The sequence below is a fragment of the Gopherus flavomarginatus genome, chromosome 2 (genome assembly GCF_025201925.1).
Source record: "Gopherus flavomarginatus isolate rGopFla2 chromosome 2, rGopFla2.mat.asm, whole genome shotgun sequence".
Classification (NCBI taxonomy): domain Eukaryota; kingdom Metazoa; phylum Chordata; order Testudines; family Testudinidae; genus Gopherus; species Gopherus flavomarginatus.
Window position 1 is genome coordinate 98510477 of NC_066618.1, and position 24375 is coordinate 98534851.

Consider the following 24375-nt stretch of genomic DNA (forward strand, 5'->3'; position numbering starts at 1 on the left):
GACACTTTTCTTTTACCTTAATTATACTACCTTAGGGGCCCACTATAACATATTACCAAGGTTCAATACCACTGTTTCGGTGGGGCAGTGCTGGGGAAGGAGGGTTTGTGTCCACGGAGTGGGCGGTGATGGGGGGGGAGAGTATTTCAGGGGGACTGGACGGCGCTGGGGGGAGTGTTGTGTTTTGGTGGGGGCTTGGCAGTGCTGTGGGGGGGGGTTGATGGGCCTGGGGGTTCGGCCCTCAGCTGTTTTCTTTGGAGTAATACGGCTGTCGCCGCTTTATGCGTTGTGCAGGCCTGTTCTAAGCCATAACGGAAAAAAGCAAGTACCCTGCATTATTGAACAGTGACTTTCTGATTGATGAAGGATGGACAGTTATCCTGTGTCAGGACAGTGGCTGCAATGGAGGGTGCAGGGGTTTTCCAAGACTGGGGCTGTAAGGTGCTGGGCAGGAAGAAAGTGACGCTCTGGCAGGGAACAGAAAATTCCTCCCATCCCTTTACTGAAAAAGATATTATTGAGCTAATGGCTACACTGGAATTGAAATATTCTGCAAAATAAAACTAAGGGACTAAATTAAGCCCTGAGTGTCAAGAAGTACAACTCTCCATTGACTCTTACTCTCAAGGCTGAATTTGATACAACTTGTAAAAAATAAAATAAAATAAAAGATAGGAGTTTGTTATTTGATAAAGTTCCTAGCTTGGCCCCTATTTCAAAGTATTTTGAAAATCTGAGAAAAATAAAACTGAGAAGGATTTTGCCATTGGATATTGGGAAAGACCAAGGTATTTTAACTTTTATAAAAGGGACCTTTATATAAACTCAGAAAGTTCAAGTAACTTCAGAAAAGTTGACTATTGTTTTTACAAACACCCAATACTTTGTACTTACATTAAAAGAGACGCATTAATTTTAATTGTGTTGGGGTGTAGAGTTTGGTTTTAACTAAAAACTGCTTTCTTAATATTTTCCAATAAACATCTGCTGTTGATTAAAATCTGATCTTTGGTCTTCAGAGGCACAAAGTTAGTGAATTAATTCACTGTTAGCCATAGTTGTTATTTATACAGTGCCTTAGGTAAGCAAAAATTTGCCTCCATAGCGGGAAGTGTCATAATTTATAATGATTTGGTTGTTCAATATCTAAGTATTTTAATATGTTCACCATGTTACAGGGTCTCTACATGTACAAGTTTGTTAAGTCAAATATGCTCTTACAGGTCCTGTGCAGGTTGCATTGTACGCAGTTGAATTTTGCACCAAGCATTCTGGGTGACACTGAAGACATTCAGATTCTCTTTCAAATTCTCTTGGCTCCCTGAAAAATAAAAAAGGAATAGAAGGAATACTTGACAAGATGTCAACTTCAAATTTACATTTCAGAGCTTCCACTACTTTTTCCAGGTTGGCTATATTAGGATGAGTATAATGAGATGGGACGGGATATAGGAAGAACTTCTTGACTAGCTCTAGCACATCAATATAACTTGCTGGGCATAACACAGGAAAAGGTGAGAATAAGGAAAATTTGGCTGACAGTGCCACACAGGGCAATCCAGATTGTAAACTACAGATTAGTCTTTACATTTCAATGAAGATGAAAAATATTCTCAAAAATCTCCAAAACATTTTTTCTATCACTGCTGATCAGCAAAAATATGTCTAATGATTTTGAGCCTCTAAATAAAACTTGGGAAATTAAACAAATTGACCGATAATTAGATTCTTGCCCTCCCTATAACACATAATGAATCATTAAAATATGAAAGCTGAGAACAGATGGTTTTGATAACAATAAAGCTGTTCTACTTCAAGTAATTGTGTTATTAATGAAACCAGATCTACCTATCATTTGACTAAAAAAGTGCCCAGATCTGCCTTGTAGGTCATAATATCTGCTGGAGGGAATTCACTTAAAAAGACAACAGCTGCTGAACTGCAAATTGCTAGACAAATATAAACATTATGGACACCAGCATACTGAAAATTAGTGTCATAATATTAATTATTTTCAAAAGTTAAACAAGCTTTAAAGAATTAGTAAAAAGGAAATAGGAAAAATTTGTCCATTGGTAGTTCTATGGATGAGTAAACATTTTGTGCTCTGTAAAAATGCAGAGTATTTAAAATCCTTCAGTTTTGGGATCAGCGTAACCCATGTTAGCTGTTTCTTTACATATATATTACAGGTTTAAACAATTATGACAATGCTCCTTTTCAAGACCAAAGGACGCTTATAACTGTTGCTAAACATAAGAGAAGCTGATGTGATTATTCTGCCTGAAACTACTGGTCCTGATGTGCTGGGGCTAGCGTATTTAGGTTCATCATGCCTCCACTGTAGTTCAGCAATAAAGTGAGTAAAAATTGTAAGGACAAACTATTTAATTGGACCAGGCTCCCAGTAATTTAGATGGGAGCCTGGGAATCTGAGGGTAGACTCTGGCCTTAAGATGTTTAGGCCACGATCAAGCAAAATCACTGCAGCATGTGCATAAATTTAACCCCACTGAGTTGTCCCATTGAAGTAAATGAGGCTAATCAATGGGTGAAATCCTGGTCCCACTGAAGTCAGTATCAAAATCCCATTGGTTACAATAGGGTCAAGATTTCACCTAATATGTTTAAAGACTGAGATTTTCAAAAGGGCCTAAGGGAGGTAGGCTGCTTGATTTTCAGTGGTAGTTGGGTGCTTAGTTCCCTTAAGCTCCTTTGAAATTTCAGTCTTCTCCCAGTAGGTCTTAGGGGAGTTATCCATGTACATCCCCCAACTGATGCTGGGGGAACACACTGCTAAGTATTCTCAGAGATAGAAGGGGATTTCTTCCCCTCTTTTCTGTATTTAGGTACTACATTCAAACCAACATTTTTGCAAAAGTAACAAAAATTGATATTACTAGAATTCCTGGTTTTTATTTCCCCCTAGTAATGTGAATATTTTTCTTCCTACACTAACCCTTCCTCTCTCCCTTTGTCCCCAAAAAACCTCCTTACCCTTGCATAACATTGCATTTTTTCACACATTCCCTTTGGCGACTGAAATGATGACAGGAAAAGCAATGGAAGGGCCCTGGACCCCAGCAGCCTACTTCTGAGCATAGGGGGTCACAAACATGTTTCGCAGCAGCTGAAAGAGACAGAGACAAAGACAAACAATAGCCAGGAATTTCATAGAGAGCAATTAGAGCACCACAAATGACTCATTTTTGAGATCTAATTTTTCCAAATTAACCTAGAGTAGATCTGAAGGATCCTGACAGCATTACAGAGCAGGAGGAGAAACATTCATGCTTTTCTCTAGTTTCCAAAGCTTGAAATTAAATGGGATTGTTAGTTTTGCAATATAAAAGAAAAATGCTGGTCTGTGGCTATTTATTAATCAGATATGGATTAATCTGTTGTAAAGAAATCTACTCCTAAAATGGACATTAACATAAAACAAATCAATATGCTGCAGAGACACATAAGGGCCTGATCCAACATCCATGCAAGTCAATGGGAAGCTCAAATTGGACCCTGACTGAATGAGTCAAATATTTGGAGTTCGAACTTTCACCCTTGTTTTTCTGCTCCAAAACAACAAACCTCTACTAGCTGAGCCATAGCAAAGCAGATCTTGCCTAGCTGTCAGTCATTGTTAATCCTTTATCCTCTGTGTAGGCCAGTTGCTAGAGGTCAACATCATGCAAACACACACGTGCACTCGCACACAGTCCCTACAGTGCAAGTGAATGTGTTCAGAAGAGAACACCTGACTCCAGAGTTTTATCTTTTTATATTGCTCTCCATTTGGGATGTATAAATCGAGCCTCTGCCACTGTGTGAGCGGGAAGGGTAGTTTTCACCAAAACTGCCAGAATCTAGGTTCTGCATGGCTAATGCCTCAAAATTTTGAGCTCATGAATCTCAGTGAGGCTTTGAGAGTGCTGAGATGGGGCAGCTTGAGGAAGCAATTTAGTCTATATTCTCAAGGGTGAACCCCCTCCCCGCCCTCCTTTCCTCCCAGGTTTACTTTAGTACAGCATCATCCACAGCCTTTGACAGGCAACAAGTTAAATTTGGGGTCTGACCTTCCTTGCCTCTGCCATGCAAGTGGACAGAAATTGAAACTAACACTTCAGGAGGTCACCATTGAAGCAGACACTCACATTAGCTGCAACACACATGCCTCATTATATTCACGGTATCATACCCATATGCATTCCCAAACACCTCATGTGAAATCCTGGTCCCATTAGAGTCAGTGGCAAAGCTCTCATTCACTTCAGTGGAGCCAGGATTTCCCCTCTCCCTTCCACAACAAACTCCCTTTCAGTTCCACTATATAACCAAATACAATGAAGACACCCACATCCTTACAATCACATTCAAATGCACCACTTCAACTCTTATCTCACACTTTGTCCTTGAGAAACTCCACATTATGAGCTTTGCCACTACACGCAGGTCTCTTATCTCAGTCTATCTCAGGATGGAGTTAAGACTGCGTGTTTGAGGAGGATTGTGAGGGACTGGGAGTTGTACTTGGTTATATGTTGGCATTGATGGGAGCTGGCTATGGAGCAGAGGAGTGCTTAGTTATTATTGTGTTTGGCAGGCAAGGTATGTGAATTGAGGTTGAGGGGGATGCGACTATCAGTTTAACTGATGCCTGGAATTTTAGTAATTGTGTTGATAGAAAAGGAGGTTGAACAACATCAACTGAAGCTTAACAAAGATTTTTGTTTGTGGTAATATACAAGGAGGAAGAAAGGTTTGCTTAAATTACTAGTCACAATCTCTTTTTCTGCACCACACAATGGCATTCCAAGAGGGACAAAAGAACAATATTAACTTACTGCATTCGTCTTGATTTCTGTTGGATATGATTTTTGTTTTCTGAGTTTCTGTCACAAAGAGTTTATTCCAGTTCATTGTCTCAGCATAGCAGAGGTTCTTGTTTTTCATAATGGCGACATCACCATCACTTATTTCCTTGAGGGAGCGCAATCCCAGAGAGTGTATCTTTAGGTTAACAATGGCAAGAGAATACTGACCACTAAAATGGATGTGGGGCAAAAAGAACAACAGATGAAAATGGATTAAAAGTGGTCTTATTGAGTGGTCTTATTTTCTTTTTGAATTTCGAAGACCCATCTGGGTTACTGTAAACTGAGTGTTTTACAAGGAAAGATACTGCTTGGTCCACCAAACTTAATTTGTGTGATATTACAGATGTTCTTATGCCATATCTATTGTAAAGGTACTATATTCACATCTGATTTTCTGTAGGGACTGAAAGCTAAGTTCTCTGACACAGGACAGACCCACTGCATCATGTATGCACGAATATTGTATGGAGGTAAAGCTAAAGTCATTATTTTTCACTCGAGTCTGCCATACTACTCAGCATGTTAGTGTAGCACTAAGCACAACTCGGCCTTGATTCGTATAAGGACTTTTGGGCACTGCTGTAATTCATTAGTTATATCACAGTCGTGCCTAAAGGCACCAGTTGAGATCAGGGCCCCATTGTGCTAGGCACTGTACATGCACTGAATAAGAGAAAATCTCTGTACCAAAGAGCTAACAATCTACATAAAAGACGGACAAGGAATGGAAGCAATGAAATATTTGGATTGTCTACATGGTGGGGGCAATGTGCTCTCTGGGGCTGTGATTTCTAAAGCCCACTAACGTGTTGAGCATTAATTGGTCCACGTAGACCCTGCTGATGCACACTACTGTTTCAAATAGTACTATGTTACGGTGTACTAGAGAACTTTTAGTCTGTATCAGCAGGGTCTACCCAGACCAATTAATGTGAGCCTTTGACATCACAGTTTGGTAGAGCGTATTGCCCCAGCGTAAAGACAAGCCCATATTATCACCATTTTATATCTATGGAACTGAAGCTCAGAGGCCCAGATTTTTTGAGTATTTAGGCATTGCTCTGCTCTGAGTTACAGGCCTTACTGACTTAGGAGCCTAAGTCTAATTTTCAAAAAGTAACTTAGGCTCCCAGTATCAGAGGGGTAGCCATGTTAGTCTGGATCTGTAAAAGCAGCAAAGAATCCTGTGGCACCTTATAGACTAACAGACGTTTTGGAGCATGAGCTTTCGTGGGTGAATACCCACTTCTTCAGATGCATGTGGTGGAAATTTCCAGGGGCAGGTATATATATGCTAGCAAGCAAGCTAGAGATAACGAGGTCAGTTCAATCAGGGAGGATGAGGCCCTGTTCTAGCAGTTGAGGTGTGAAAACCAAGAGAGGAGAAACTGGTTCTGTAGTTGGCAAGCCATTCACAGTCTTTGTTCAATCCTGAGCTGATGGTGTCAAATTTGCAGATGAACTGAAGCTCAGCAGTTTCTCTTTGAAGTCTGGTCCTGAAGTTTTTTTGCTGCAGGATGGCCACCTTAAGGTCTGCAATAGTGTGGCCAGGGAGGTTGAAGTGCTCTCCTACAGGTTTTTGTATATTGCCATTCCTAATGTCTGATTTGTGTCCATTTATCCTTTTCCGTAGAGACTGTCCAGTTTGGCCGATGTACATAGCAGAGGGGCATTGCTGGCATATATTACATTGGTGGATGTGCAAGTGAATGAACCAGTGATGGTGTGGCTGACCTAACCAGATCAGCCACACCATCACTGGTTCATTCACCTGCAAATCCACCAATGTAATATACGCCATCATATGCCAGCAATGCCCCTCTGCTATGTACATCGGCCAAACTGGACAGTCTCTACGGAAAAGGATAAATGGACACAAATCAGACATTAGGAATGGCAATATACAAAAACCTGTAGGAGAGCACTTCAACCTCCCTGGCCACACTATTGCAGACCTTAAGGTGGCCATCCTGCAGCAAAAAAACTTCAGGACCAGACTTCAAAGAGAAACTGTTGAGCTTCAGTTCATCTGCAAATTTGACACCATCAGCTCAGGATTGAACAAAGACTGTGAATGGCTTGCCAACTACAGAACCAGTTTCTCCTCTCTTGGTTTTCACACCTCAACTGCTAGAACAGAGCCTCATCCTCCCTGATTGAACTGACCTCGTTATCTCTAGCTTGCTTGCTAGCATATATATACCTGCCCCTGGAAATTTCCACCACATGCATCTGAAGAAGTGGGTATTCACCCACGAAAGCTCATGCTCCAAAACGTCTGTTAGTCTATAAGGTGCCACAGGATTCTTTGCTGCTTAGGCTCCCAGGTGTTGTAATGTTGAGCAGAGCAACACTCAAATATCTTTAAAAATCGGAGCCAGAGAGATTTTGTGACTTGCTCAAGATTACAGAGGAAGACTGCCTCAGGACCAATAATTGAAGCCACATCTCCCAAAGTCCATTCCAACACTCCAATCCCAAATCCATCCTTCCTCTCAGATATAAACAGGGACAATGTCTTGACACAGTCACTTGGACACACAGGGCCAAATTGGTATAAAACTGGTATAAAATGGTGCAGTTCCATTGACTTCAACAGAACAACACAAATTTACACCATCAGAGAATTTAACCCAAGTTTTGCAAAAACCTTTTATTATTTAGACAAACCTGGCTGTAAACACAGTTTATCTCACCCTCATTCTGGCACATGGTTTACTTACTGTTGCTTTGTTCTGCCTCGTATAATCTCCAGATTTTCAAAAGCAGAGAGATCTGTGGCATTTGCAGGCCAGTCTTGAATCAACAAAAATCCTGAAACAGGAATAAAAAAAAAACAAAAAAACCCCCATAACCTCAGCAGCTTGAAAATGGGATTTTTATTGTGAATTCCTGTTGAGCTGGGGAAGGCACTTTTATCTTCTTCGCATCTTTATGAGACTTGCAAAATGAAGAATTACATTTTAGGGAGTCTGCAGATATTTTTAACGCTGCTTTGTAAACAGTTTACTTTCAGGCCACCAAGAGGGCTTAACATTGTACAAGTCTAGTGTGTTATTGAGCTGTACATCCTGCAGCACTTGAGAGACCACAGGAGTTTCTGCTCTTATCAGGAAATGCTGCAGTATAGCGTCCCCGGATTTCACTGAAACATGAGGCCATCACTGGAGCTTTCTAGCAGTGGAAGCATTTAGGAAATGGAAAAAAGTGAGTGGGGAAAAGCACAGCAGAGTTTAACTGCTAAAGACATTGATTTCCCTGCTTGGACATTCAATGGGGAAAGAATTTGGGGAACGGTCTTATATAAAAGTTTTCTAAACGTAGTGACAACTATATTTAAAATAACTGGACATATTTAAAATGAGAGAAAAAGAGGAGACCCTGGGTCCCGTTCAGATTTTACACTGCTTTTATAATGGTGTGAAGTCCTTTGACTCCAACAGAAGTACTCCTGATTTTTGTTGGTGTGAGATCAAAATCAGGCCCAGGCTGGCCATCTGTGCTGCCACAGAAAGCATTCAATGCATAGATAAAAGGAAAAGGCATTCAGATTTGTGACTCCCATTGGTGTGATGGAAGCAATGGAATACAATTTCCCAAAGAACCTTTGAAAAGTTTTCCACCAATGGAAATGCAGACATTATTTCAGGGTGGGTTAGCAGTGAGTGCCATTTACTGTGCCTCTGCTTCATCATACTTCTTGGGTGTCTGAAAGTGTTCTGGTTTTGCACTTTAATATGTCTGACAATTCAGCAAAAGGGATGGGCTGGTAAAACCATACACCTTAGACCAGTTTCTGATCTGAGTTACATGTAGGGTGACCAGACAGCAAATGTGAAAAATCGGGACATGAGGTGGGAGTAATAGGAACCTATATAACAAAAAGACCCAAAAATTGGGACTGTCCCTATAAAATCGGGACATCTAGTCACCCTCGTTACATGAGTGTAAATCCAGAGTAATTCCACTGACTGCGGTTGAAAGGTGTTACTCTGGATTTATACCAACACTAACTCAGATTATTTAGTTTCTTGTGTCTTTCTTAACAAAAGCTGTTCTTATTCCTTTCCCCCTTTTGTTTATGTTTTCTGGGACTACAAGATCAGACAAAATTTTAAACCAAACATAATGCTACCTGATATTTCTTTTACTGTTTTGAAGATATCCAGTTTCTTTGGGTCCAGTGGTTGCGTGTTGGTGAAGGCATCACTAAAAATCAAACAGATCATGCAATTTGAAAAAGAACACATCAACTTTAAAGGCTGCTTCTGGTAAAAGACCAACCATGACCCCTGTTCCCCAACCACATATGAATCAACTGATGACTTACCCTAGAAATGCTACTGGCAGAATGCTGACATCCCCATTGATCTTGGTACAATTTTTGAAAGAGTCAATATTTGTAGCATTTATGGAGAGAATCCCTTTCAGTTCACCTATTCCAATCCCATTGCAGACTGTTAAAATGAAAGCACAAAAGCTGCAAGTTTCTTAGGGATTTTAGGAATTAATGAATTTAAGAAAATAAACATCAATGTGACATTATTCTATTGTAGGTGTTTTATCTCTAGATCTGTAGCCAAAAAATTAATTACAGAAATACCCAAGGTGAGACAGCTGGCAAGACATGGTAATAATCTGAGAAAACATGAGTGCATAGGTACTGGGGAACTTAGACTAATGCACAATAAGGCCCCTTTACACTGCTCTGGACTTGTATGTTGAATAAATTAAAAAAAAATAATAATAATTCAGTATTAAGGCCAAAACCAGAGGGAAGAGAAATTAACAGTTATAAGCAAGGGTGAAGAGGTTGTTTTCAGGTGAGTTTTTTTTAAAAGGGTCCGAGGCCCAGTGTACCCTGATCTAGGGTGTGTTAATAATATTAATTTGGATAGTGCGAGATTTGGGCTCGCCAATCTGTTTGATCATAAGATAAAAGTTCTTGTCCCGAATCAGGCTCCACAGACTTTACAAGGACCCTCGGGGGTGTGACAGAAAGCTCACACTGAGACAGATGTAGCCGTAAAGACTTTTTATTAAAATCAGTGAAATAGTAATTAAATGGTAAAATAATCAGTTACAAAGTTACAATTGTATTACTGTTATTCAAGGGATACATATGCTAATATGGTATTGTATGCTACAAAGCTTTGGCTAATATACTCATACCCCTTCTTGATAACCTGATGATGAAAGACACAGGACCTTGCCTCTGGTGGTTCTGATTTCTCAACTCTTTGAGTGAGAGGTGCAGAGGAAGCTAATGCTAAGAGCTATCAAAGCTAACTTAGAGTTTACTTAACTAACAAACTTAATTAAAACCTAATAAACAAAACTAAGAACAAACAGTTAGAGAAATCAAGCCTAGCCTAGTCCCCTTGAAACTTAAAGTTTGAAAAGAAAATGAGTATGGTCTACTAATAGTTAGTAGTCATCGTGGATAGATAGCACATGCTAGCGAGGTGGGTCACCTCTTTTATAGGACACAAGTACCGGAAATCCTTCCTCCTATGCCCAAATTTCATTCCTCACCCACAGAAATGTTAGGGTACACTTACCCCACAGGCTAGTACATTTGTGTGTATTGATGACATGTACATACACATATAAGTCTATTAAGTCTGTGGGTACAAAACTGAAAAAAACCCTATGCATTCTTCCACTGTCTATTGGTCTAGATAAAAGGTCTTAGACATACGCGTAGGTCTTTATCTATTTAGGTAACAGGTCTCAATATGTAGGTCAACTTTGCTATCTGGGTAAAAGGTCTTAATATAGATATGCTAACTTTGCCTAAGCTTAACATACAGGTTTTGGCCTGTAGGTCCCTTGCACTGCAGCCAAACTCAATTTCAATATAAATCTACAAACCTATTACAATAAATCAAATACTTAAACTTATAAGAAAAGATATATTTATGCAAGCAAGCAGATAACCTTTAGAGTACACCAGACTCTCATCTCACTTATACTAGTTTCCCATAAGGATATTTCCTTTGATTTTAATGGAGTTTCTCCTCATTCAAACTGGTGTGAGAGGAGAATAAGGTCCAGTAGCGGCAGGTGTAAAAGCCTTTTGTACCAAGTAGCAGGATTATGGGAAGAGACAGAGAAAATGAGCTGGGAGGAGAGAGACACATAAGATCTAGGAGATAGATAGCAGCAAGTGTATTAAGAGGAGCGGGAAATGGATGGGGAACCAATAGGTCTGTGTAGGGATGGGGAGAATGTAGATGTGCTGCTTGGTAGGAAAGGGCAGGCAGCTACATTCTGTACATGATGGGCCCCGAGAACTAGAGTTTGTGGAGGCCATAGAGCTTGGACATAGTCAAGGTGAGAAGAGATGCAAGCATGTATGTGTATCTTCAGCAGAGGGAAAGTCAAGGCTGTGATGTGAATGAGTAATATTGCCATATAAGCACATAGAAGATCTGGACATGATCCTAATAAACGCTGCACAAACCACAACGCAGTCTGAACTAAGGAGTGATGGTGGTGGTGAACAGACATTTATGATGATACATATGATGTTGCAGTTGCTGGACACGCTACTTGCAACACTAGAATATGAGTAGGGCCTCTAGTTCTATTCAAGTGCAAGAGGTTTAGGCACACAGACACTGCCATACTGGATGAGACCCACAGTCCATCTAGTCCAGCATCCTCTTTCTGACAGAGGCAAATGCCAGATGTGTCAGAAGAAGGTACAAGAACCTTGCAATAGGCAGATGTGGGATAATCTGCTCCCAAGATAGGTCTCACCTCTGTTATTTTTTTTTTAAATATAAGACGGCTGCTGCTCAATTATTTGTGCAGCCCAGGATCTAGTGTAAGCCCATAAAGGTGCATGCACACACACGTGCTTCTCCAAACACAGCTGTTTTTGTGTTACTCCTAGGGCCGGATTCCGACATTCTGAGGCCCTAAGCTATGTCAAGTGTAAGAGGCCCGGGGGTAGCTCAGGGTGCAGGGAGGAGGGTAGCTCAGGGTATAGAGAGAGGGGTATAAGGGCTGTGTGCTGGGAGGACTCTCCTGTGGTCCCTGTTCCCAGAGGGCTTTGCCAGCCATGGAGCTGAGTCTCCCCACTCAGGGGGGTCATACAGTTGCCTCTGCGGGAGCAAAGGGGCCTGGGTGCTGAGGAGCAGCTTCAACCTGGGGCACCAGCAGGAGAGGAGGGAACGCTGCGGCTGCCTGCTCCATGGCACCAGCCAGAGCAGCAGCTGCCCCACATTGCCTGGCTCTGGCTTCCTGCCTCTGATCTGACCAGGGGATGGGGAGAGGAGATTGTGGAGGGGAGGTGTGGAGCTGCCCCTGGGAGGGACTGCTGTGCTCTTGTGCTGCAGTTTGGGGATGCGGGAAGGCAATGCCCTCCATGTCCCCAACTCTGCCCATGGGCTCAGGGACTCAGCTCCGCGCCCCCTAGCTCCAGCCCTGTATGGGGTGCCAGAGATTGGGGCTTCAGATGCAGGGCCGTGCAGTCCCCTTGAAAGGGCTCATGGACCCCCAGGGGCAACAGACCCCCGGTTGAGAACCGCTGCCTTAGGATACTGGTAAGACTTACTCATAGAAACATTAATTTGATATGAGCAATTTTTTTTTTCCTCAACCCTCTCACTAATGAACAATTACTTAAGGATGGGGTAAGGGTATTTGTGTAGCCATATGTGTCACATTTGAATGAAAATGTTTATATTTAGAGAGATTCTCCTTTATTTATCAACCGATTTTGATAAATTTTGAAATGGAGTTAGTTTTTTTTCTTTTTTAAAGCCTCTCATATTGCGAGGCCCTAAAATGTAGCTTAGCTAGGCATGGAGGTGAGAAGACAAACTAGGCAAAACTGTGCAAGAGGCAGCATTTACATTCTGCACACGCTGAGTGAGCCAGCTTGAGTACATACTCTGGAGCATTAATTTCCCTGCTAAACTACTTGCTGAGGCCTCCATCTTATTATTCAATATTTATATTGCAGTAGCACCCTGAGGTCCCAATTAGGATTAGGGTCCCATTTGGTTGGATGCTTTGTCAAGTAAATTCTCCTAACACTAAAAATATTAATATCTTGCCGCACTTTCCGTACCTTTGCTACATGGCCCATCACATTTTTTACATTTCCGAACACCGTTTTCTTCCACTTCATAGGTATCGATATTACATGAGCGAACACACGAGCCATGGTCTGTAACCACATAGTTATCTGCAAAGACAGGAAGAGAAATGCAATGTGGGCAATGAAACAAAGGAGAGATGCTTTGGGGTTTGTATTTATGCTGTAAACAGGCATTTAATTGATACAAAATGCTGAAGTGCCTTTTAACTTTTGAATAGAAAAGCGGTGAATTAAAACACACAATATTAGTGTACTTAGAGCTTGCTACGTCCAAAGCACTAACTAACCAAATTACAGACATTAACAAATTAATCCTCACAATATCCTGGAGGGCTGGGGTGGATAACTATTATTATCATCATATTAGTTGAGACAGAAAGTTGGCCTTTCTTAACGCCAAATAGCGAATCAGTAGTGTAAGCTGGAGTAGAGCTCAACACCTCCTGATTCCCAACCCCATCCACAGTCTTTATAATACAACACCATCTTTATAATAGGCTATGGTGACCTTCAGATACAGGTCCTAATTCTGTGACTCAGGTTCTTCTCTACCTTTAAATAAATGTTCTTAAAAGACCATGGACAGGGAATAGAGAGGAAAAAAAAAACAATAGATATACACACGGCAATGAATACAGGAGCTAAAAAGAACCCATATGCTTTGTGATGTGATACCATAGCTGTTAAAAACAGTAGATTTCTGTAAGCCCCCACCAAGAACCAGTCCCACTTTATTTATGGGCTTGCCCCTGTGCCATTGGAGTCAGTGAGAGTTTTGCCACTGACTTCAGTGGGAGTGTGATCAGGTCTTATAAGAGTTTGATGGGTTTTATAAAGTGTTTCTTTTTGGCGTTCACCAGTAAAGACTAAGCTAAAATCTTCAAAATTAAAACTAAAACCACTCTGAAAAACCAATAAAAAGAATGGATACAAAAATTTTAGGCTGTTTGTATTTTATCAGCTACATCTCATTTCTGATTTTCTGCTACTGGTTTCCATAGCAAAAGCAGCTGAGAAGAGTGGCCTAAAGGGGGGCACTAAATTGAGGGTGCCTGAACTGGATGGGAGAGAACCAATATCAACCTCTGCCCACTGCTTCCTTGACCCTCTATTTTCCCTAGTCTGACCAGATTGCAGGCTTAAGTGAGCTTACGTGGACATTCTTTCACGCAAGTGGCTCCAAAGCTGTATTTTCCATCTGGGTTGACATCCATCTGATAGGTGGTCGGGTTGTACAGCACTAACGGTGGACAAGTATCCTTGCACATTGCTTCATCGCGAAACTTGCGGCATGCCTGCCATTGAACAATGTGACAATGGTGCAAAGTAAATGACTATTTATTTTTACAGCAAAAAGGAAGATACAATAAATGTATAATTCCTGTTTTATAAGGCTGCTACTGCCAGATCTAGCAGGTTCTTAGCACTAACTGAGGCACAGAGAACTTTTCAGGATTGGGCTCTTGTGCTATTCAGGTAAAAGAGTCCAAGGGCGAAGAGCAATCTTGGGTGACATTTACAAAAATAGAGTGTGAGGGTTCTTAATCTTCATGGACTCATGCAAATAACTTCTACATTACAAAGTCCTCACAAACTCAGGCTCCAACACTGGACCAGATCCCTGAGACGTGGACCCTTCTACTTGTATGGAGTGCCCATGGGTTCCACCTAGAAACAGGACTCTACCTGCATGTATTGGATAGCAACAACAGAGCTAAGAAATCAGAAACCAGATCAAGATAAATGGCTGTTTTCTTTACTGGCAACTTTTTAATAACATTAATGAAATAAAGTCTCTGCAGTCAATTACTGGCCTGGACATTAGGCTTGGCTACAGGGGATGAGCAATTTAATGGGCATTTATGAAGTGCAAGTCATTTTTACAAAGCTAATTCAAGTTGACAATCTTTCTTCCTCTCTCGGTTCTTCCCTAGGTTTTTTGAGAAGAGAGAATTAACATTCCCTTCCATGAATCAATAAGAACATAATTAATGTGATTCGTTTACATCTTTAATGGACACACAAATATATCCAAACAAACAAAGGTAAACTGCACCGTTTCCACAGAAGTTGCCTGAATTGGGCTTAACACTAAATTAAGTGGAAACTAAATAGAATCACGTGTTTTAAAAGGGGGACAGGTTCACAAAACAGATCAGTGGAAACATTGCAACAGTTTCAAAAACAAAAGCTAACAACTAATGTAAACAGGTTTTTCTGGATTCCAACCCTCTGAGCACTGTGAACCGTAGCAGAGTTGTTCTAGTAAATGAAAGACAGAAAAAGGAAATTGCATAATCTATCTTCATGGTCTAAACTAAATGAAATGCAAAAAGGGTATTAAAAATTTTGAAAAGTAAGTTTCAGTTTTTACATTCTTTGTTTTAAAATTCTAAGCTGTTGTTGCCAAGCGTAAGAAATACATGGGCCAGATCATCAGCTGGTGTAGACTGGCATAGCTTCACTGAACTGGAGCTATACTGATTTACACTGGTGGAGAATCTGTCCCGTACATATTTTAAAAAGATATTTTGTGATTGTATCACTTTCAAGGGTCCTAAGATTAAAAAAAAATTACAGTGCATTCAGCCCAAAGCTTAGCTGCTGCTGTTGAACTTTAAACATGTTGCTGTAGTATTACCAGGCAGTCACTCTCGCGAGGCCCTGTACACCCAGCGGCACACTGGTTATGACAACAGTCACTGGGCACTCTTCCTCTGCATCGGCCTGAACACTGCTGGGCACAGATGACTTTTGTTACTGAAAGACAGAAAAAAAACAAATTAAAATGCATATTTGCTAAACCAAGATTGACAAGAAGAAAACTCCAGATAAAGAACACATAGGTAGAGCCTCTCACGAGACACCAATTTCAACTCTCTTCATTAAGCAAAATTTGTGGGATAGAGAGGCCAGAAGGGAGTTTCTGAGCTTTTCCTCACCAATGTATTAGAGCCAAATTCAACTCTCAGTAACCTGCAGTAAGGCATCAATTCTGCAAGGCACTGAACACTCTAGCCCTGATCCAGAAAAGCACAGTTAAGCAACGTTAAGGATAGGCTTACATGCTTTGTGGGAAAGGGGCCAGTGCTCAGCACCTTGCTAAATCAGGAATAACTACATTGGCATCAGTGGAGTCACTCCCAATTTACAATGGCATCAGACAGTAGAATCTAACCTTCGTATCTAATAGTTTTACTGAGATGATAAAATATCAGTTGGTGCTACCCAGGGCAGGGCCGTCCTTAGGATTTATGGGGCCCTACGCAGTATTATTAAACTGGTGCCCCTATGCCGGATGGCAGCCCAAGCTCACAGCCTGGTGAGGGAGGGGGAGGAGGTACTTGACAGCAAAGGATAATGAGATGCCCAGCCTGCCTCATGGTGGCGGAGAGTCACAGTTCCCCGCAGAGACTTCCATGCACTCTCCCTCATGCAGAATGGACATGAAGAAAGTACCTAATTAAAAGCACTAAAATTTGGGAATAAAAAATGTCAGTCACAGGTTTTTTGGTATGCCCTGAAGTTTGTCAGAGATTTATTTGCAAAAACTTCATAGTAAGGGTGAGTCAGCTGTCCTGCTGAATACAATATTACATATAATGGAATACATGATGCAGCTCTTCTCCGTTTTAAATTTTCTTCATCAGTATTTCTAAGTTGAATTTATATTTTAAATGTACTCAAATCTTAAGCCAGCATTCCAGATTACTACATATTTAACTCACTGAAACAAAGACATTCTTTTAAATTAATCAGAGAGGTTTAGTGTGTTCATAACAATGTTCATTGCTTTTAGAAAAAGGGAACAGTAATTTACTTTGTGTGATCTCCATAACAAGAGACATGGTTATGAAATTTCACCAACTTTAAAAAAAAATGTTTCCAAAGATTTTAGGTATAACAAGGATTTTGTCTTACTAAGGTACTGATTTTGCTGGAGGGTTCTTTTAAAACTAGTTTGTCGGATAGTCAGAAGTAAAGAAAGGGAACTCTTTGTCCAGCTAACTGGAAGGGAAGGACTGTTGTCCCTTTAAGGGCTCTCTTTAGTGGGGAGTGGGGGGAGAGGTGGTGAAGGGATGGACAGAAAGGACAGGAAGACTTGGAAGCACTTTTTTTTTTTTACTATAGAAATTAAAATGTGCATTTTAGATAAGGGAGGTCTTTTGAAGGATTTATTTAAAAAACTGTGTGTGAAGATCCACACATTTAAGGCTAAAGATGATTGTGCATCTAAAACTCTATGCAAGCATTTTTTAGAAATGTGATTTTATAATCTTCACCAGCTCACTAATGAAATATTTTTAAAGCAAATTTTAAACTACGGTCCTGTAGACTGACATGTTCTGTGTAAATATTACATTAATGCACAACTGTTTTTGTCAGTAAAGTCAGAAATTGACAGTATAAAAATTTATTTGGGCATAAGCTTTCGTGGACATCTGATGAAATGGGTTCTAGTCCACAAAAGCTTATGCCCAAATAATTTGTTAGTCTTTGAGGTGACACAAGGAATCATCCTTGTTTTTGCTGATACAGACTAACAGGACTACCACTCTGAAACCTGTCAGTATATACCTTGGGGTTGGCAAATGCCTGTTAAATGGCTTTATTACCCCTTGAATGTCTCTTTAACAGTTTCAATGTTGTGCTAAAAGGTCTGGCAGGCTGGAGGTTTTTTCACTTTTAACTACTAGATTCCCTCCCAAGGAAGACTCACCAGGCTAGAGCAACCATCTGTGGTAGCCTGCAGGAAAGGTCAGAACAGGGATAGGAAAACAGGAGGGTGGACACTAAGACCCAGTGGTGCCCCAAATTTTCAGGTGCCCTACGCAGCTGCCTATGTTGCCTATGCCTAAGGACGGCCCTGACCCAGGGCCACCCCGGGGGAGGGGCAAGTGGGACAATTTGTCCCAGGCCCTGGGCCCCGCAGGGGCCCAGACAAGAATGTCGGAGGCTCCCCCCTCAGCCCCGCCCCCCCTGGACAGAGCTAAAGCGGCATGGCTCAAGTGAGTCCTGAGTTTCTCCCACTCAGAGCCACATGATAAAGCCGCTGCAGTGCTGTCCAGGGTCGCTCCTGGATGCGGCGTGCTGAGGCTCCGGGAGAGGAGGGTGGCGGGGGAAAGCAGCACGGGAGGGGGCTGGGGTGGTTGGATAAAGGGCAGGGAGTCCCAGGGACAGTCGGGGTCAGGGTGGGGTCAGAGGTTCGGGGGGACGGTCAGGGGATGGGGAACAGGGGGTTGGATCGTGGGCATTCCAGGGGTCTGTCAGGACTTGGTGGGGGGTGGTGAACAGGGATTGGGGGGACAGGGAGCAGGGGGGGTTCATGGGGGTGTGGAGTCCCAGGGTGGTGGCTGGGGGAGTTTCAGGGGGCGCTCAGGGGACAAGGAGCAGGATGGGTCGGGGATTCTGAGGGGGGCAGTCAGGGGGCAGGAAGTGGGTGGGGGTCAGATGGGGGGCAGGCCCAGGCTGTTTGGGGAGGCATAGCCTTCCCTACCCTAAAGCTCTTTCAGCAGTTTGAGGCTTGCAGACAGCTATTTAACACAAAAAGCCAAGCTATTATCTTTTCCCTTAGGGCTACCATCCATTTCACGTCTCAAATGCCAAATTATAGTCTACATTTAATTTCAGTGCCATAGGGAAGTTCATGTCACGGGAGGGTACTTCATTAAAATTAGCCACTTTAGATTAACAGTGATAGAGCCAAGAGAGCCATGGGGGAGGGACTACATGAAAAGAGCAATATCCTACACCACCTACCTCCTTCTCAACGCTACCAAGGGAGACCTCCCTCCCCTGCATTCCCCGAGGCTCCAGAGGGGTTAATTCAGTGCTTCTCAAACTTTTGTACTGGTGACCCCTTTCACATAGCAAACCTCTGAGCCCCCCACCCCCGGCCTTATAAATGAAAAATACTTTTTCACATGCATGTGCTATTTTGAGCATTTCAGTTTTCACAACTCAGGCCTGGTCTACACTACATGTTTAAACCGAATTTAGCAGCGTTAAACTGATTTAACCTTGCACCCGTCCACACAACGAGGCCCTTTATATTGATATAAAGGGCTCTTTAAACCGGTTTCTGTATTCCTCCTCGACGAGAGGAGTAGCACTGAAATCGGTATTGCCATGTCGGATTAGGGTTAGTGTGGCCACAAATCGACAGTATTGGCCTCCGGGCGGTATCCCACAGTGTACCACTGTGACCGCTCTGGAAAGCAATCTGAACTCGGATACACTGGCCAGGTAGACAGGAAAAGTCCCGTGAACTTTTGAATTGCATTTCCTGTTTGCCCAGCATGGAGCTCTGATCAGCACAGGTGGCGATGCAGTCCCAAATCCAAAAAGAGCTCCAGCATGGACCGTACGGGAGATACTGGATCTGATCACTGTATGAGGAGACAAATCTGTTCTATCAGAGCTCCGTTACAGAAGATGAAATGACAAAGCATTTGAAAAAATCTCCAGGCTATGATACAGAGTCCACAGCACAGTGCTGTGTGACGAGCGTAACAGAAAGCCAAAGAATCAAATGGACGCTCATGGAGGGAGGGAGGGGAGACTGAGGACTCCAGCTATCCCACAGTCCCCGCAGTTTCCGAAAAGCATTTGCATTCTTGGCTGAGCTCCCAATGCCTAAAGGGTCAAAAACATTGTCCGGGGTGGTTCAGGGTATATCTCGTCAATTTACCCCTCTCCCCTCCGTGAAAAAAAAGGGAAAAAAATAGTTTCTTGCCATTTTCCAACGTCACCGTATATCTACTGCATGCTGCTGGTAGACGCAGTGCTTTGGCGCTGAACAGCAGGATCCCCTCCCCTTCCTTTCTTGATGGCAGATGGTACAAAATGGTGGAAAACCATCATCAGCCCGTGAGTGCTCCTGGCTGGCCTTGGTGAGGTCGGCCAGGGGCACCTGGGTAAAAATGGGAATGACTCCCTGTCATTCCTGGCAGATGGTACAAAATGCTGGGTAACCGTCCTCTTCATAGCAGCTGGAGCCTGACCTCCATCAGTCCCCTCCCCCCATTTCATGTCTAAAGAAAAGATTCTGTACTCCCTGGACTATCATAGCAGCGGGAGGCTGCGCTCCTCCCCCCCCCCACCCTTTAATGTCCTGCCTGGAATATCATAGCAGCTGGAGGCTGCCTCCCCCTCATTTTATCTCGCTAAAAAGTCAGGGTTCCTTTTCTGCAGAGCTGCTCCCTAGCTATTTTTACTTTTTAGTATCTAAAGACTGATGGGGAATGTACTTTGAATACTTTTTGTTTCTTTTGATAGTTTATTTATTTCACTGCTTTATAATATGTGTAGTCTGCGTTCAGGGAAATGCTATAGGTCCTTATTCTTCTCTCATACCAGCTTTACACTAGCATAATTCCACTGACTTCAGTGGAAGTATTTCTGATTTAAATCTACATAAGTGACAGCAAAATCCAGCCCTACAAATGTATTTAAATCTGAGCATCTTGCTCACTATTCAGGTATCAGGTCAGATATACATAGCTTCTAGAGCGGGTTGGGAAAAAACACACTCAAATATTCCCCCCCTCCCTCATTTTTTCATCAGTTTCAAAACTTTTCAACCAGCTCTAATGGCTTCACTCCTCAATCCTTCACAGCTGCTCATAAAACACCCTATGCTGGATACTGTGGAACAAATTCTGCAGTTACTCTGTACACATTGATGTAAATATGGTTCTATGTGCAAAGCACTTGCAGGATCATGTCCACTGTTAACATGGTGTCCAGAGGTAATACTAACCTTTAGGCTTAAGAAATTTAGATCCTGATCCTGCAAACATTTATGCATGTGCTTAATCATACAGTAGTAGATTCATTGACTTCAATGGGGTTACTCAGGGGTGCATAAAGTTAAGCATGTACACATGTGTTTGCAGGATGGGGCTTATTTAGCAATTAACACTCATTTTGTTGAGCTTTTTATGAATCTGGCCTATCAGAAATGCATCCCATATATGGGAAATTTGTATGTCATATTTCTTTCCATCCTTGAAAAAATGGGGAAGATACTGCACAAAACACAAACATTTGCCGTGATAGACCTCCAGTGGGAAGCTTTTGTCAGTTGTTCTCAGAATGATGAGCTGTTTTACACCCTTGCTGATGCTTACAAAAATGATATGAAAACTCTGTTGTTGTATAACAATGTGTCTTTTATCCCACTGTTTCTGGTTGTGTGGAGGAGTTACTGCTACACTAGTTATGTGTATTTTGGAGATAATATGTTTCCTTGAAAATGTAGTATTTGGTTGCAAATATGAGATCACAAAATAATAAAGCTTAGGTGCAAAAGTTTAACAGAAAGAAAAAGTAAATAATAACAAATTAAGACAAAAAAATAAAGAGGAAAGAAACAAGCCTGTACTGGTTGATTATCCTGTAGCACAGTGCCATTCTCTGATGATTTAAGTGTTAACTGTGATTGAACTGCAGTGTGACTATTTCTGAGTTACAAGAATTTTTAAAATATTTTAACTACTCTGTGCCCATTTGGGAACTTTATAGTTGACACCATGCTCTACACCAGTCATTCTCAACCAGGGGTCTGAGGCCCCTTGGGGTGGGGCAAGCAGGTTTCAGGGGGGCTGCCAAGCAGGGCCAGCATTAGACTCACTGGGGCCCAGGGCAGAAAGCCAAAGCCCTACTGCCTGGGGCTGAAGCCCAGGGCCCTGAGCCCCACCACTGAAGGCTGAAGCTGAAGCCTGAGCAGTGTAGCTCTGCGGGGGCCCCTGTGGCATGAGGCCCCAGGCAATTGTCCTGCTTTCTACTCCCTAATGCCGGCCCTGGCTTTTACATGCAGAAAACCAGCTATTATGCCACAGGTGAGCTGTGGAGTTTTTATAGCATGTTGGGACAGGTCTCAGAAAGAAAAAGATTGAGAACCCCTGCTGTACACTGTGACCACTCAGCGCATTAGAAATCAAATCCTCCTGCTTAAAAAACACAGTCACCTCCCCGCTGAATCTAAGGAAAATCAGTTCACCATGAAGGATGCATAGTTGAGCAGTTCTGGTTCTGTCCTTCCCAGGGCAGTGGTGCAAACCCACATAAGTCAATGATTGACTTTTTTTCGCTATTCTAGTCCAGATGATTTTGATACCCTCTCAGTCCCGAGAGCGAACAACAACAACACAAAGAGCACAAACAAAAGACTTCCCTCCACCAAGATTTGAAAGTATCTTGTCCCCCTATTGGTCCTCTAGTCAGGTGCCAGCCAGGTTTACTGAGCTTCTTAACCCTTTACAGGTAAAAGAGACATTAACCCTTAACTATCTGTTTATGACAGGCCCCTTCCATAAAAAAAAAGTTGCAATACTATAGAATATATTCTTTCAGGGCCCAGGGCAAATTGCCCCACTTTTCTGTCCCCCCCCCCCAACACTCCCCCAGGTGGCCCTGGGAAAAATAAACATTTAGCACAGGAGTAGGCAACCTATGACACGGGTGCCGAAGGCGGCACACGAGCTGATTTTCAGTGGCACTCACACTGCCCAGGTTCTGGCCACCAGTCTGGGGGGCTCTGCATTTTAATTTAATTTTAAATGAAGCTTCTTAAACATTTTAAAAACCTTATTTACTTTACGTACAACAATAGTTTAGTTATATATTATAGATTTCTGGAAAGAGACCTTCTAAAAACGTTAAAATGTATTACGGGCACACAAAACCTTAAATTAGAGTGAATAAATGAAGACTCGGCACACCACTTCTGAAAGGTTGCCAACCCCTGATTTAGCACAAACCCAGTTTTAAGAAAACTTCTTTTCAAGTCACCTTTACAAGGTATCACTGGTTTTCAGCATCATCTAGTGCTAAAAGGCACTAAAGCTCATTAAAAGGGTTGGACACACATTTTCCGTCAAAACTTTTTTTGGATTGAAAACTATGGGTTTTTTAAAAGCAGAACAAATCATGGACAATGTCTGCTTTCCTTCAAAATTTGTTGTGGCTTTTTAAATTAAAAAGTTGAAATTAGTCTGCCAAAACCTGAATATGGTTTGGGGTTTCAGAAATGTGTGGCCAAACATTTGCTTCTTGTTGTGTTTTGATTGTTTAAAGAAACAATAAAAAAAATCTCCTTAAAAATAATCCAAAACTTTTGAACCACCTCAGCTTGTGACCAAACGCCTGAGCCCATCCAGTCAGAGATTTTTCCAGGTTTCTGATACTCTGCTGGCTTCCTTGACTCATATCTGTCTCCATAACTTTGGGTTCATTTAGATGAGAACATAAGAATGGCCATACTGGGTCAGACCAAAGGTCCATCCAGCCCAGTATCCTGTCTACCGACAGTGGCCAATGCCAGGTGTCCCAGAGGGAGTGAACCTAACAGGTAATGATCTCTCTCCTGCCATCCATCTCCACCCTCTGACAAACAGAGGCTAGGGACACCATTCCTTACCTATCCTGGCTAATAGCCATTAATGGACTTAACCTCCATGAATTTATCTGTTTCCTAGAGACTGGCTCCATGAGGTCCCTCACAAACTGGAGACGGTTACTGTGGGTTTGTCTTTAGTATAGCTTATGTACATAGTCCATGAATTGAGTATTTGAGCTTGTTCCAGAATCTGGGATGAGCCTATGGGTATGTCTACACTACGGGATTATTCCGATTTTACGTAAACCGGTTTTGTAAAACAGATTGTATAAAGTCTAGTGCATGCAGCCACACTAAGCACATTAATTCAGTGGTGTGCGTCCATATACCAAGGCTAGCGTTGATTTCTGGAGCGTTGCACTGTGGGTAGCTCTCCCGTAGCTCTCCCATAGTTCCCGCAGTCTCCCCCGCCCACTGGAATTCTGAGTTGAGATTCCCGTGCATGATGATGCAAAAACAGTGTCATGGGTGATTCTGAGTAAATGTCATCAGTCAGTCCTTCCTCCGTGAAAGCAACAGCAGACCATCATTTCGCGCCCTTTTTCCCTGGAGTGCCCTGGCAGACGCCATAGCATGGCAACCATGGAGCCTGTTTTGCCTTTTGTCACTGTCACCGTATGCATACTGGATGCTGCTGACAGAGGCGGTACTGCAGTGCTACACAGCAGCATTCATTTGCCTTTGCAAGGTAGCAGAGATGGTTACCATCCCTATTGCACCGTCTGCCATTGTAAATTGGCAATGAGATGACCGTTATCAATCATTTTGTACGGTTTGCAATTGGAAAGTGGCGATGACGGTTATCAATCATTTTGTACCATCTGCTGCTGTCATGGGTACTTCTGGCTGGCCTCGCTGAGGTCAGCCGGGGGCGCATGGACAAAAATGGGAATGACTCCTCGGATCATTCCCTTCTTTATGTTTTGTCTAAAAATAGAGACAGTCCTGCCTAGAATATGGGGAAAGTCTACTAGAGAACCAGAGAA

General features: G+C 42.3%; 1 protein-coding gene across 4 annotated transcripts in view; it reads right to left on the bottom strand.

Annotated features, from left to right (window-relative positions):
* EGFR (epidermal growth factor receptor) overlaps positions 1 to 24375 on the bottom strand; it is a 217374-nt gene that overhangs the window by 39159 nt on the left and 153840 nt on the right. For all 4 annotated transcript variants that reach the window (XM_050937671.1, XM_050937670.1, XM_050937669.1 and 1 more), the window contains 9 exons: positions 15629 to 15747; positions 14141 to 14282; positions 12958 to 13074; positions 9205 to 9331; positions 9010 to 9083; positions 7598 to 7688; positions 4842 to 5041; positions 2998 to 3130; positions 1222 to 1321 (listed from right to left, as the gene is read on the bottom strand). In XM_050937671.1, the coding sequence (XP_050793628.1) occupies positions 1222 to 1321; positions 2998 to 3130; positions 4842 to 5041; positions 7598 to 7688; positions 9010 to 9083; positions 9205 to 9331; positions 12958 to 13074; positions 14141 to 14282; positions 15629 to 15747 (1103 nt within the window). The remainder of the gene's footprint in view (positions 1 to 1221; positions 1322 to 2997; positions 3131 to 4841; positions 5042 to 7597; positions 7689 to 9009; positions 9084 to 9204; positions 9332 to 12957; positions 13075 to 14140; positions 14283 to 15628; positions 15748 to 24375) is intronic.